Source organism: Wickerhamomyces anomalus, assembly GCF_001661255.1.
Source record: "Wickerhamomyces anomalus NRRL Y-366-8 unplaced genomic scaffold WICANscaffold_2, whole genome shotgun sequence".
Classification (NCBI taxonomy): domain Eukaryota; kingdom Fungi; phylum Ascomycota; class Saccharomycetes; order Phaffomycetales; family Wickerhamomycetaceae; genus Hansenula; species Hansenula anomala.
The window spans coordinates 2190007-2202070 of NW_017567111.1; the positions used below are offsets into that span (position 1 = coordinate 2190007).

At 34.7% G+C, this 12064-nt stretch overlaps 4 protein-coding genes across 4 annotated transcripts; 2 read left to right on the forward strand and 2 right to left on the reverse strand.

The window, feature by feature from the left end:
• Positions 1–1602: 1602 nt before the first annotated feature.
• On the reverse strand, positions 1603–3261 carry WICANDRAFT_28497 (malate synthase; the record flags this gene model as incomplete). The annotated part of the gene is made up of 1 exon (XM_019181491.1): positions 1603–3261. One exon carries the CDS (start codon positions 3259–3261, stop codon positions 1603–1605), a length of 1659 nt encoding a protein of 552 aa, XP_019040729.1.
• Positions 3262–6464: 3203 nt separating this feature from the next.
• Positions 6465–6890, forward strand: WICANDRAFT_24344 (uncharacterized protein; the record flags this gene model as incomplete). The annotated part of the gene is made up of 1 exon (XM_019181027.1): positions 6465–6890. A coding segment is annotated over one exon (426 nt), but the record flags the coding sequence as incomplete, so codon positions are not given.
• A 285-nt stretch (positions 6891–7175) lies between these two features.
• Positions 7176–9043, reverse strand: MUD2 (Mud2p; the record flags this gene model as incomplete). The annotated part of the gene is made up of 2 exons (XM_019183306.1): positions 7176–8947; positions 9004–9043. The coding sequence occupies 2 exons, from the start codon at positions 9041–9043 to the stop codon at positions 7176–7178; spliced, it is 1812 nt and encodes a 603-aa protein (XP_019040731.1).
• Positions 9044–9290: 247 nt separating this feature from the next.
• LHS1 (Hsp70 family chaperone LHS1) lies at positions 9291–12013 on the forward strand (the record flags this gene model as incomplete). The annotated part of the gene is made up of 2 exons (XM_019182698.1): positions 9291–10973; positions 11016–12013. Exons 1-2 carry the CDS (start codon positions 9308–9310, stop codon positions 12011–12013), a joined length of 2664 nt encoding a protein of 887 aa, XP_019040732.1. The 5' UTR covers positions 9291–9307.
• Between the last annotated feature and the right edge of the window lie 51 nt (positions 12014–12064).

Here is a 12064-nt window from a genome sequence, read left to right on the forward strand (position 1 = left end):
TCATTTGAATCAATTTACAACTCAAAAGTACAGGCAAAACAGCGGAATAATTTCTCGTAAACAATATTCTTTTATAATCGGATTTCGAAATGTCTATCTCGTAAATTTGATCGCGAGTGAAATATTAATTTATTCTTTTAGTTTGACTTTTTGATATCAAATGCAAAGGCCTTTATTTCTATAATTATATTGGAAGTAGTAGAAAATTTATGGCTTTTTAATGGAATAAGTTTTATCGTGCCAAGTGGCTTATACTTGTTTTTGCTTTAAATATTGGAGATCAATTATAGAACTTTGTCAAGGTTATAATTCCTAAATTACAGAACAAATGGAGGCTAAAATTTTTAGTTGAAAAAAAATTCCACTTTTGGTATTGAAACTTGTATCATTTCAAAGCAGAAGTGAGTTTGAAACTAATAACTTAGTATTCAAGTATTAAAATAATGGTTTTTTATTCTTTATCTTGTAAGGTATGTTTTTGTGACAAGCTGGGCGTGCTCCTACCGACCTTTTCAAAAACCGTTTATTTCCGCTGTACTGAAAATTTTGAATTAAATAATGCCACTGAATTTATTTTGTCCTCTTTAATGGGTCCCCTTAATTGTAAGTCTCAACTTGTTTGTTGTTGTGATATTTGACGTTTTCGACGAAAAAATGTTGACCAAGGTTATACTGATTACCCCCATGGTTGTGCTGAGTGATCCCCCTACAGCTAGCGAGACTCACCCAAGAGTGTAGGCAGAGACCCACTAAAAATTACCGACAACCTTTAGGGAGGGAGTCGCTAAAGCTAGCGGATGTCTTAGGGAGAGCCCCCCTAGAAGCTAGGCAGAAGAGTTGGGCGGGGCCCCCCTAAAGTTAGGCAGAGTTAATCATGGTTCGGCCACGGGGGTTTCAAAAAAATTCCGCGAAATTTCCTAATTTGGATTTTTCTACTCGTTATAATGTCTGGTAAAATTTGGAGATTGTGAAGTCTCGCAAAAGATTTGGAAAGAAATAGCTCCTGATTATGGCAAGATAAAGTTATCACAAATCCCAAAGATCCAGATAAGCATTTAAAAGACTTCTCTCTTTACATTGGGATAATCTGGAACACCAGAATTCAAAGAAGATGGAGTTCAATTGAACCTAAATTCGACGTTGCTGCTGTTCAAACAATGATAACGTCTTTCGCCAATCACAAATTAACAAATACAATTCGAAGAATTACTACCTTGGATCGTAAATTACAAGAAGAAAAATATTGAAATGATAGAAACCAGTTGTGACACAGCTTTATTAGCTTTTTTGATGCATCTAAGATTCAATTAGAATCACAAATTAGAGTGCAATTTTTTTTAGATAAGTGAATTTTTAAATGAGTAGAAGTGAAATAAACGTTAGTCATGTATACAAAAAAAAAGATGATGAGCTGTTTGATTGACCTTAATATTTATGATTTGAAAGCTCTGATCTTCAGTTTCCAAGAGAATGGTGAATTTGAAAATAAATCTCTACAATGTAAGTCTTCAAACAGTACTCCATAATAATTCAAATATAAACATATAAAAGAAAATGAATGAGAATCAATTCCTCAAGCCAGTGAGGAATAAAACATCAAGCTTATAATTTAGTAGCTGGTTGAGCTCTTTCAATAGTGGTAACATCATCATAAATCAAAGTTGTCAAGAAATCATGGTATTTCTTACCAGTAACATCATCTTTGAAATAATTGGCAGCTTCATAAAATTTATGACCAGATTTAGCATTTTTAGCTAAACCTTCAACAACTTCTTTTAATAATTTTGAAGTATATTCAGGAGTAATAGTAACACCTTTATCAGTCTTGGCTGCATGATGAACCCATTGATATAATTGAGATCTTGAAACTTCAGCAGTTGCTGCATCTTCCATTAAGTAATTAATTGGGACACAACCAATACCACGTAACCAAGCTTCAATATAACTTAATCCAATAACTAAATTAGCCTTAATACCATCTTCAGTGATTTTACCACCTTCAACAAAAGGACTTAATAAATCTCTTTGAGTGATTGGTTTATAATTTTCAATACCTTTTGGAGAATTGATTTGATTTGGTGTCAACATTTTTTTGAAAATTTCATTAGCAATTTCAGCTAAGGCAGGATGAGCAATCCAAGTACCATCATGACCTGCATTAAATTCACGTAATTTATCCTTTTTAACATTTTCCATGGCAATTTCATTTCTTTTTGGATCATTCTTAATTGGAATTTGAGCAGCCATACCACCCATAGCATGAACTTGACGTTTATGACAAGTGTAAATTAATAATTTGACATATGAAGACATGAAACCAACATTCATTGTAACTTGAGAACGATCTGGTAAGATGAATTCTGGATGATTTCTTAAAGATTTAATGTAGGAGAAGATATAATCCCAACGACCACAATTCAAACCTGCGGAATGGTCACGTAGTTGATAGATGATTTCATCCATTTGGAAGGCAGCTGGTAAAGTTTCAATTAAAACAGTGGCTCTAACTGTACCTCTTGGAATATTGATATAATCTTGAGAAACATTAAAGATATCATTCCATAATTTAGCTTCTAAATGATGTTCCATTTTTGGTAAATAGAAATAAGGACCAAACCCTTGAGCAATTGATTCTTTTGCATTGTGATAGAAGTAAAGAGCAAAATCTAAAATTGAACCACTAACTGGTTCATTATCAACCAAGATATGTTTTTCATCTAAATGCCATCCTCTTGGTCTAACAATTAAAGTTGGGATATGTTTGTTTAAATTCAATTTGTATTCTTTATTACCCTTTTTGAAATCAATTTGTTTACGAACAGCATCATATAAGTTGACTTGGCCATCAATAACATTTAACCAAGTTGGAGTGGCAGAATCTTCTAAATCACACATATAAGTTGCAACATGAGCGTTCAAGGCATTGATCAACATTGATCTTGAAGAAGGACCAGTGATTTCAGTACGACGATCTTGTAACTTTGGACCTAAAGAAGGACCTTTCCAATTGGCATCATCTCTAATATAAGCGGTTTCTGGTAAGAAGTTTGGCAAGATACCATCATCTCTTTTAGCTTGTTCAATTTGACGGTTTGATAAAAGTTGTAATCTTGTCTTGTTGAAAGAACGATGTAGAACAGCAACAAAGGCTAAAGCATCTGGAGTTAAGATATGTTTTGCATTTGAAGGGATTCTAGCTCTAACTTGAACACCTTGTAATAAGTCTTGAGTTTCTGGGAATGGGTTATCAGCAACAGTCATTTTTGTGGTAATTGGGATTGATGAAGTGGTGATAAAGAATTGGGAAGAGGAATTCAAGGAATTGGATCAAGTATTTATATTAGGCTGTAGCTTGTCCGAGGTCAGGAAAAGGTGACTCGTGGATACGATGATTTGAAGCTTTTTGTTGATCGAGTTGATGATGTTTTGGAGCAATGGAGTCTCGGTCAAATGCTCAGCGCTGTGCTGACTCAGCGGCCACTACGGCGGCTAATTGTGATTAGCTCAGCTGATGGCCCGTTGAGAGATAGCGAGGTGAAGATGAAGGTGAAGCAGTTGAAGCAGTTGAAGCAGTTGATGATGATGATGGTGATGGTGATACTGTTAAATCTACTCTATCTCCAATCCATTCAACACAGGCTCAATATTCTCAGATCACCAAAGTGGCACCTAAAATTCGTTCTAAACTCCCTTCGCTCGCCTAGTTCTCGGGCATAATATTCTCATTTGTTTAACACTTTTAACAGCTTTATCCAACTCGATCCGAGATTGACCAGAGTCGATTCGAGTCAATCCGTTTCAAAGTCTGGGGAATTGTGTCACATAAACAACAACAACGTCGCGTAGGTGTAGAGGAAAAGAAGCTGGATGAACGTCGGTTTAATTGGTTTTAGTACATACGTAATAGGATGATACGTGAACAAGTTGTACGTTCATATCCTTTAAGCTACATGTGGCCTATATGAATGTTCAGCTTGTTGAAGTTACGCTGATGTACATATAACCTAGGAATTAGTCGTCTTCTGCAAAACCTGTTCCTATAATTCAATTTGAAATTGCCAGTGAGAAGCTGCCTTCAGGATATGGACGAACAAACCCCAAGAGGTTGAATATTAGGACTGTATTAACTACTGCAGAAAACTGATTCCTTTTGTAATCGATGTACACGTACTTTTTGAAACCACATAGTATCAATCGTGTTCATAATGCCCTAGTATTTGAAGACAATCACTTTTCCAGTTCCTCTTATAAAATAGTAAACCCGACTAGTAACAGTTAAATCAATTCTCAAAGGGCCATTATTGGTTTCTATTCATTAGCTCTTGAATTGCTCAAAGGATTCAACAAAAGAAGAATCATCAATCATTAACTCTCTGGAACCCTATCTTTCGTTAGTTTCTCTGATATCCGTTTCTTCTCTTGTCAATTGATCTTTGTGTTCACTGGGATAATTCGTGATTCATGGCTAGTTTCCTGGGTTCATACACGGTTTTCTATTGTGTTTGTCTTCACGTAAAAGAATCACAATTTCCACAACTAAAGCATCAAAATGAACGCTGAGCTCTCCATCCATCAACAAGCACCATTTTCATCATGATATTTATTCAAATTGTTACCTTTTAATGGTTCTTTTGCCACTGATTTCAAGCTCAAAATGATTTTTCAACTTCAAATTCTGACATCAACATCAACATCACAACACCAATTTCACCATTTCCCAAATTCCTGATTCTGATAACCATTTTGTCATCAATTGTGATTTCACAAAATATTACTACAACAGAGCTATATTTCAACTTCAATTTAGAGCAAATATCATCATTGAATCAAAATCAAAAGCCATTTGTTCATCCAACTCACAAACACTTGCTGCCTTACCTTCAAAAAGGATCATATTTTAGTCAAAGAATCCATCTGAAATCATGGGGCAGTACACCAGCAGAATCAACAATCCACCACCTCGTTCATCTTCATCATCTTCCAACCATAGCTCATCTACATCCCCCACCAATCAATCACCACAGCATGAATCTACAACAGGCATCACCAACTTAAGAAGAAGGCGTTCATCTACAAATTACACGCCATCCCATTTACCTGCTTCAAGAAGAAGGAGATTACCAAGATTAAACGAATCTATACGGTTTTGGAACAGAAGAGCTTCAAACAATCATTCAACTGAATCATTAGACTCCCACAACTACAACAGTCGTGATAATCAAGATGAAGGAGATACCCATCGTCATATGAGTGCTCTTGATATTGAGATTCTGCAAAATTTGTCACATTCATCACCAGCCGGTAACAACGGTCCTTCCATATACCCATCCAACAACAACAGTGAACCTCCATCAAATACAACTACAGCACCAGCTGTACCAGGTCAAACAGAAGAAGGAGAACACGAAGGAAGGGATTCCCTGGATGTTGCTGGGTTTGCAGATTTAGCTTCTGATATTTTTTCATCAAGATCTAACCATCATAGTTATCCAAGACCAAGCAATTCACGCCAGCATTCAAGTTTTTCTTCAATACCTTCAGGCTCTTCATCAACTTCAGCTTTAACTCGTCATACTAATAGCAATAATCAAAGAACTGGCTCATCAGCTCATAATGATCAAAATAACAACAATGCAATGTCATTTGAACATCAAACTGAAATGTTGTCAAGATTATTAGAAATTGCAGCAACTTCAACAGTTATGAACTTGATGGGAAGTTCGCACGTTAATGGAAGAAGATTTGATAATACCTCCAGGATCCAATCTTCATCAAATATACCCTCAACGAGTAATAATGGTGATGATTCAAATTTTCAAGAATTTGTTAGTGCTTTGAGACATGGTTTATTAACTAATGAATTATCAAGTCGATACAGCGATGTTGATCTGAATGATCGTGATAATATGACTTTCTTCAGGGCTTTTAGATTCGACAGTGAAAACACTGCAACTGGATTGACAGGCACTGGTACAACCAATGGTGATGATTGGCCTGATGCTGATCAAGATTTAGATAATGGTCCATTCGGTTTTGGCTTACATGACCATGATGAATTTGAGGAAGGAGATGATGATTCTAACAATATGTTTGGCTCTCATTATCATCATAATCATGCTACCCCAAGAGGTGACAACAACACCAACACCAGCAATAACAATAATAATACCAACAACAACAGTGTCAATAATGATGTTGAATCTCCAAATGTACCAGTTATGATCATTGGTGTTCGTTCAGTTCAACAGAATTCATCAGATGGATTAAGTACACTGGCAACTGGCTCCACATCATCTAATGGTGCTTCTGCAACTACAGCGACAACACCAGGCACACATACTACAAATGAACCAGAGCCATTACAAGAAGAACAACCAACAAGCTCCTCTCATCAATCTTCGGGCACACCTTCTGATCAACAACAACAACAACAACAACAACAACAACAACAACAACAACAACAAAGATCATGGGTTATCTTTGTCATGGGTAATACATTTGCTTGGAATCATCCTTTACTTTCAGCACCGTCTTTAATGAGTGAGAACCCAACATATGAAGACTTGTTGAATTTACAAGAATTGATTGGGCAAGTTAAGCCACAAGTCACCACAAAGGAAGAGTTATTCAAACATGATGATCAACTTTTCAAAGTTTTATTAGATAATGCAACTCAACCCGTTTCAACAGATGATAAGCTTTTAAAGATAAGTCAGCTCGAGAGATGTCAAATCTGTCTTTCAGAATATGATGATGGTGAAGTGGTTAGGAAATTATCAAGTTGTAATCATTTTTATCATAAAGATTGTGTTGATAATTGGTTGTTGAATGGGAAAAACAATTGTCCATTGTGCAGATCAAAAGGAATTGTGAAACCAAATGGTGATGATAATATGGAGAAGGATAGTACAGGGGAAGGTGTAAGTGTTAATGCGTCATGAAATTATGGGTTTTTATAGAGTTATGTTTTTTTTGTCTCAATTGGTTCATGGTGCATGGTTATAGGTTAGAGGTTTATATAAATTGATGTTGCTTATCACAGGTACTCGATAATGATGAAAGTGTTGATGAAAGTAATTTGTTAATTAGTTTGAAAGTCATGCTACATGTTTCAGTTTTCATTTTTAGTGTATCAATGTATTATGAATTAAGTTTATAAACTGTACTGTAGCTGGTTAAAACAAGTTTAAGTTATAATCACTCTCTGGTAAGAATGAAACTAAAACTGTTCTTTCATGATACTTACGTCCATTTAATAATTTTGAAGCCCTTGATGCACCTTCTTCATTCTCAAATTTAACAAATATCTTACCTATACTTGTATCTAAACTTTTCAAATTTCTTTTATAATCTTCAGCAGGTTTCGGGATTTTAACATTCAAGACTTTCCCATATTTTGAACATTCATTAGTAATATCATTTAAAACTTCTTGATAAACAACTTCATTTTTTAATTCTTCTGGATGAACAACATTCAATAATATTAAAACATTAGTATCAATTTTCAAAGAGCCTGATTGTGCCACACTGGAGATTGTTCTATATGTAATTTCTTCTTCTTGTTTTGGTAATCCTTTAGAGGCAAAAATTGCAAATAATGTAGTTTCATTTATAACAATTTTATTGATTGCTTCAATAGCCTGATCCGCGATTATATCTTCAAATTCAACAAATGCAATACCTTTTGAATTCTCTTCATTATCAAGTAACAGATCAATTTTGGAAACATGTCCAATTTCTTGTAAATCTTGTAATATTTCATCTTGTTTGATATCATTTGGTATATTTGTTATAGCTATCTTGTTTCCAGAATCCGGTACTTTAGACTTGCTTAATTCTTCTGGTGATAATAATTTTGAGTTTGGTGTGATGTATGATTGTGGTCTATCTATTTTGATTTTCAAATGTAACTCATTTTGGAAATATTTAAAAGATGAATATAAGATAGTGGTAATATTTGAGTTTGATAAATTGATAACCAAATATTTAGATTCGATTAATTCATGTGAAACAATGAATGCATTTTCAACTTTCAGACTGTTAATGTAAGTTTTCAAATATTCAACTAATCTTTCAACAGGAAATAAAGAAAATTCAACACCTGTTATAATCAATTGTTTGGAATTTCTAGAGGATAATGATTCAATACTTATTTCTTCAAACAAAATAGATGTTTGACTGTTTAAATCACCACCACTAACTAAACCTTCTAATTTAGAAATATCAACTTGTTTAGATTCACCAGGCAATGGGAAAAGTCCTGAAATCTTTGCCCTTTCAGAACTAACTTTTTCAAACCCTTTCGGTTTCAAATCCCATAAGCTTTTTCTCTCTAGCTTATCTATTGGTACAACATTAGTTAAATCTTCATTATATGAAGCATCATCACCGTTGTTGCTATAATCTGTTGAACGTGAATATCGCTGTTGTTGATTATTAGTATTGTCATAATATCTATCACCACCTCTGGTATCTCTTTCCCTATACCTCGTTGGTCTTTCATCTCTTCTTTCATATCTGTCATCTCTGTACCTAGAGGGACCATCATCACGTCTGTTATAATCTCTTCTATCTCTTCCACTATAATCTCTTCTTTCACCATAATCTCTTCTTTCAGCGGTATGTCTTCTATCATGATGATCATTTCGATTTGGGTATTCTCTTCTTCCACTGCTGTAATGATCACCTCCTCTTGTGCCACGATAATCTCTTCTATCATGAGTTTGTCTATCATCCATTGAACGAGTCTCTATTGGTTTTTGTTCTTGTGGACTTTCCTGCTTGACTTCATTTGCTCGTTCTTCTCTTCTCGAATAGCCCGAACGATCTGGTGTGTTTTTAGTATCATCAGGTCTTCTACCATACCCACTATTGGAACTTGTAACTTCTCTCTTTACTGGCGTTTCTGATGGTCTTATAGATTCATTTTGAGCTTGCTCACGTAGCACTAAAAAAACATGTTAGTAATTTGAAAGCTTTCCACAAAATAACGCTGATACTAACGTTTCTGTTTCAAGGCCTCAAGCACATTATGAGTACTCATTTTTGGCTCATAAAATGCTTTCTCTCAACAATTTCTAATCAAAACGATGAGCTTTCTCTATACATTTCAGTTGTTTTTGCAGAATTGAACAGCGATTTTTCTCCAGGATTAGATAAGCAGCTGGTCAAACACCGGGTAAATTTCGTATATTCGCGAATTTTCCAGATCTTCGCGAACAACTTGACACTGTGTTTTTAAGTCAAGCTCAATCTTTTGCTGAAGTGTTCAATTCTATTCTGTTAGGAACTAATACAGCTGAGCATCATGAGAATAAGGAATTGTCTATGGCTACTATCACTGATATCAGTCGCATTCAGTGCTATACTAGGTATTGATTTTGGTCAAGATTTTACAAAGTCCGCATTAATAGCTCCAGGTGTTCCATTTGAAATAGTATTGAGTGCTGATTCAAAACGTAAAGAACCTTCAGGTTTAGCTTTCAAACAACTAGGTAAAGATGAAGTTGAAAGATTATATGGATCTGCTACAGCATCTCATTGCACAAGATTTCCAAGTACTTGTTTACTAAATTTGAAACCATTATTAGGAAAATCAGTTGATGATCCAGAAGTTCAACATTACATCAACTCTCATCCTGGTGTCAAGATTGTTCCTTCCAAAAATAATAGAGCTACAATTGCATTTGATGTTAATGGTCACCAATATCCAATTGAAGAAGTAATTGCTATGAGTTTTCAAAATATTGTCTCTAGAGCATCAACAACATTGAAAGAAAAAGTTCCAGGTGGTTATTCACAAGTCAACGATGTAGTGATTACTGTTCCAAGTTATTTCACTCAATCTCAAAGAAATGCACTGAAAGATAGTGCTGAATTGGCTGGTTTAAAAGTTATCGGTTTGGTTGATGATGGGTTAGCGATTGCTATTAACTATGCAACAAACCGTGAGATTGCCAACGACAAGGAATACCACATTATCTATGATATGGGCGCTGGCTCAACAACTGCTACATTAGTTTCATTCACCAAAAATTCAACCGAGCCTTTAGCAATTGAGGTTGAAGGATATGCCCATGATGATTCATTAGGTGGTTCTCTATTCACAAATGCTGTTGCAGAATTGATCAAAAATAAGTTTTTAGAAAGCCATCCAGAAATCAGAACTGATAAATTTTCATCAAATGATAGATCTTTGGCTAAAATCTTTCAAGCTGCTGAAAAAGCAAAATTGGTGTTAAGTGCCAATAATGATGCATCTGTTTCCATTGAATCATTATATGATGACATTGATTTGAGAACTAAGATTACTCGTGAAGAATTTGAAGAACATGTTAGTGATATTTCTTCAAGAATAACCAAACCAATCATTGATGTTTTACAAGCAAAACTTGTTGATGATGCCCCTGTTGAGCTTAAAGATATTAATTCAGTCATTTATGCAGGTGGTTCAACCCGTGTTCCATTTGTTCAAAAGCATTTACTTTCATTGATTGGTGAAGATTTGGTTTCAAAAACTATCAATGCGGACGAATCAGCTGTTGTTGGTGCCACTTTACGTGGTGTTCAAATTTCCAAAATGTTCAAAACAAAGGAAATGAACGTTTCTGAAGCATCAGTTTACAACTATGAAATCTCTGTTGGTGATGACGCACAAGAAATTGTCTTTTCTAAAGGTTCAAGCTACAATCAAATCAAAGAGGTTGAATTATTAAATCTGTTCAACAAATCTGAAGATTTTAGCATAAACTTATATGAAGATTCAAAGCTTTATGGACATTACGATTCATTAAATGTTGCTTCGATGGTTGAGAAATTAGACTTCAATTCATCCGAGTGTTCATCTGGCTTCAAAATCTATGGAAAATTCAAATTGAGTGAAAGTCGTATCTTTACTTTAGAAAGTGTACAAGCAAGATGTGAAGGTCCTTCATCTAATGAAGAAGAAGAAGAGAAGAAAGGTGAAACTAAAGGTGGGCTGTTTGATAAATTAAAAGGGAAAACCACAGGTAAAGATGATAAAGAGACCGAACAAAAAGTTTTGAAAAAAATTTCAACCTTGAAAGTTTCAATCCCAACAAAACTAAAATATTCATCATCAAGACCACTAGGAACTGCCACAAAACAAGAACTTAGAACTCACTTACAAGCATTAAATGCAAAAGATTATCAAAGAAAACAACGTTTTGAAAAATTGAATGAACTAGAAGCAGTTCTATACAAAGTCCGTTCATATCTTGAAGAAGATGATGTTGTTGAAAAAGGTCCAAAAGCTATTGTTGATGAAGCTTCCAGCAAAGTTTCAGAATTTTTAGAATGGTTAGATTATGATAGCGATGGTGCTACAACAAAAGAAATCAAAAATAAGACATCAGAGATCAGAAGTTATTACACCAAAATTTCAGATTACTTGCAGCAATTAGCAATTCCATTAGACTCCGAGGCTTTTGAAGCTTTACACAAAGAAGGTGTCACAGCCCTAAACTCTGTTCAAGATTTCATGTTAACTATGGGTGAGACAGCTGCTGGTTTACTTAGAAATTTTACTGAAGCCGGGCTTGATTTTGATAAAGAATCAAGAAAATTGAAATTGAAAACACCAAGCTTTAGTGAAGCTGATATCGAAAAGGCTTCAAAAGAATTGATTTCTACTTTTGAGAAAGTCAAAGAAGTTTATGAAAATCCTGAAGAACTAAGTGAATATACCAGAGAGGAATTATTTGAATTGAGAAATCAAGCATTGGAAAAAATCGAAAAAGTTGGGCTAATAAAGAAGAATTTAGAGTCTGTGCATTCACAAAGACTCAAAGAGTTGAATAGCGTCCTTTATAGATTTTACAGAGCTCAAAGAAGAGCTGCTGCCAAAGCTGCATCCAAATTGAAAGAAGAAGAGGAAAAATCGGAGGCTGAATCCACAGTTTCAGCAACAGATGAAACAACTGAATCTTCAGCTACTACAACCACAGCCTCCGGCTCAGAAGAGCCAACCTCAATAGATCATGACGAGCTTTAAACAAAAGCTTTACAAAGTAATTTAATAATCTTAGTTAATGTCGGTTATGTT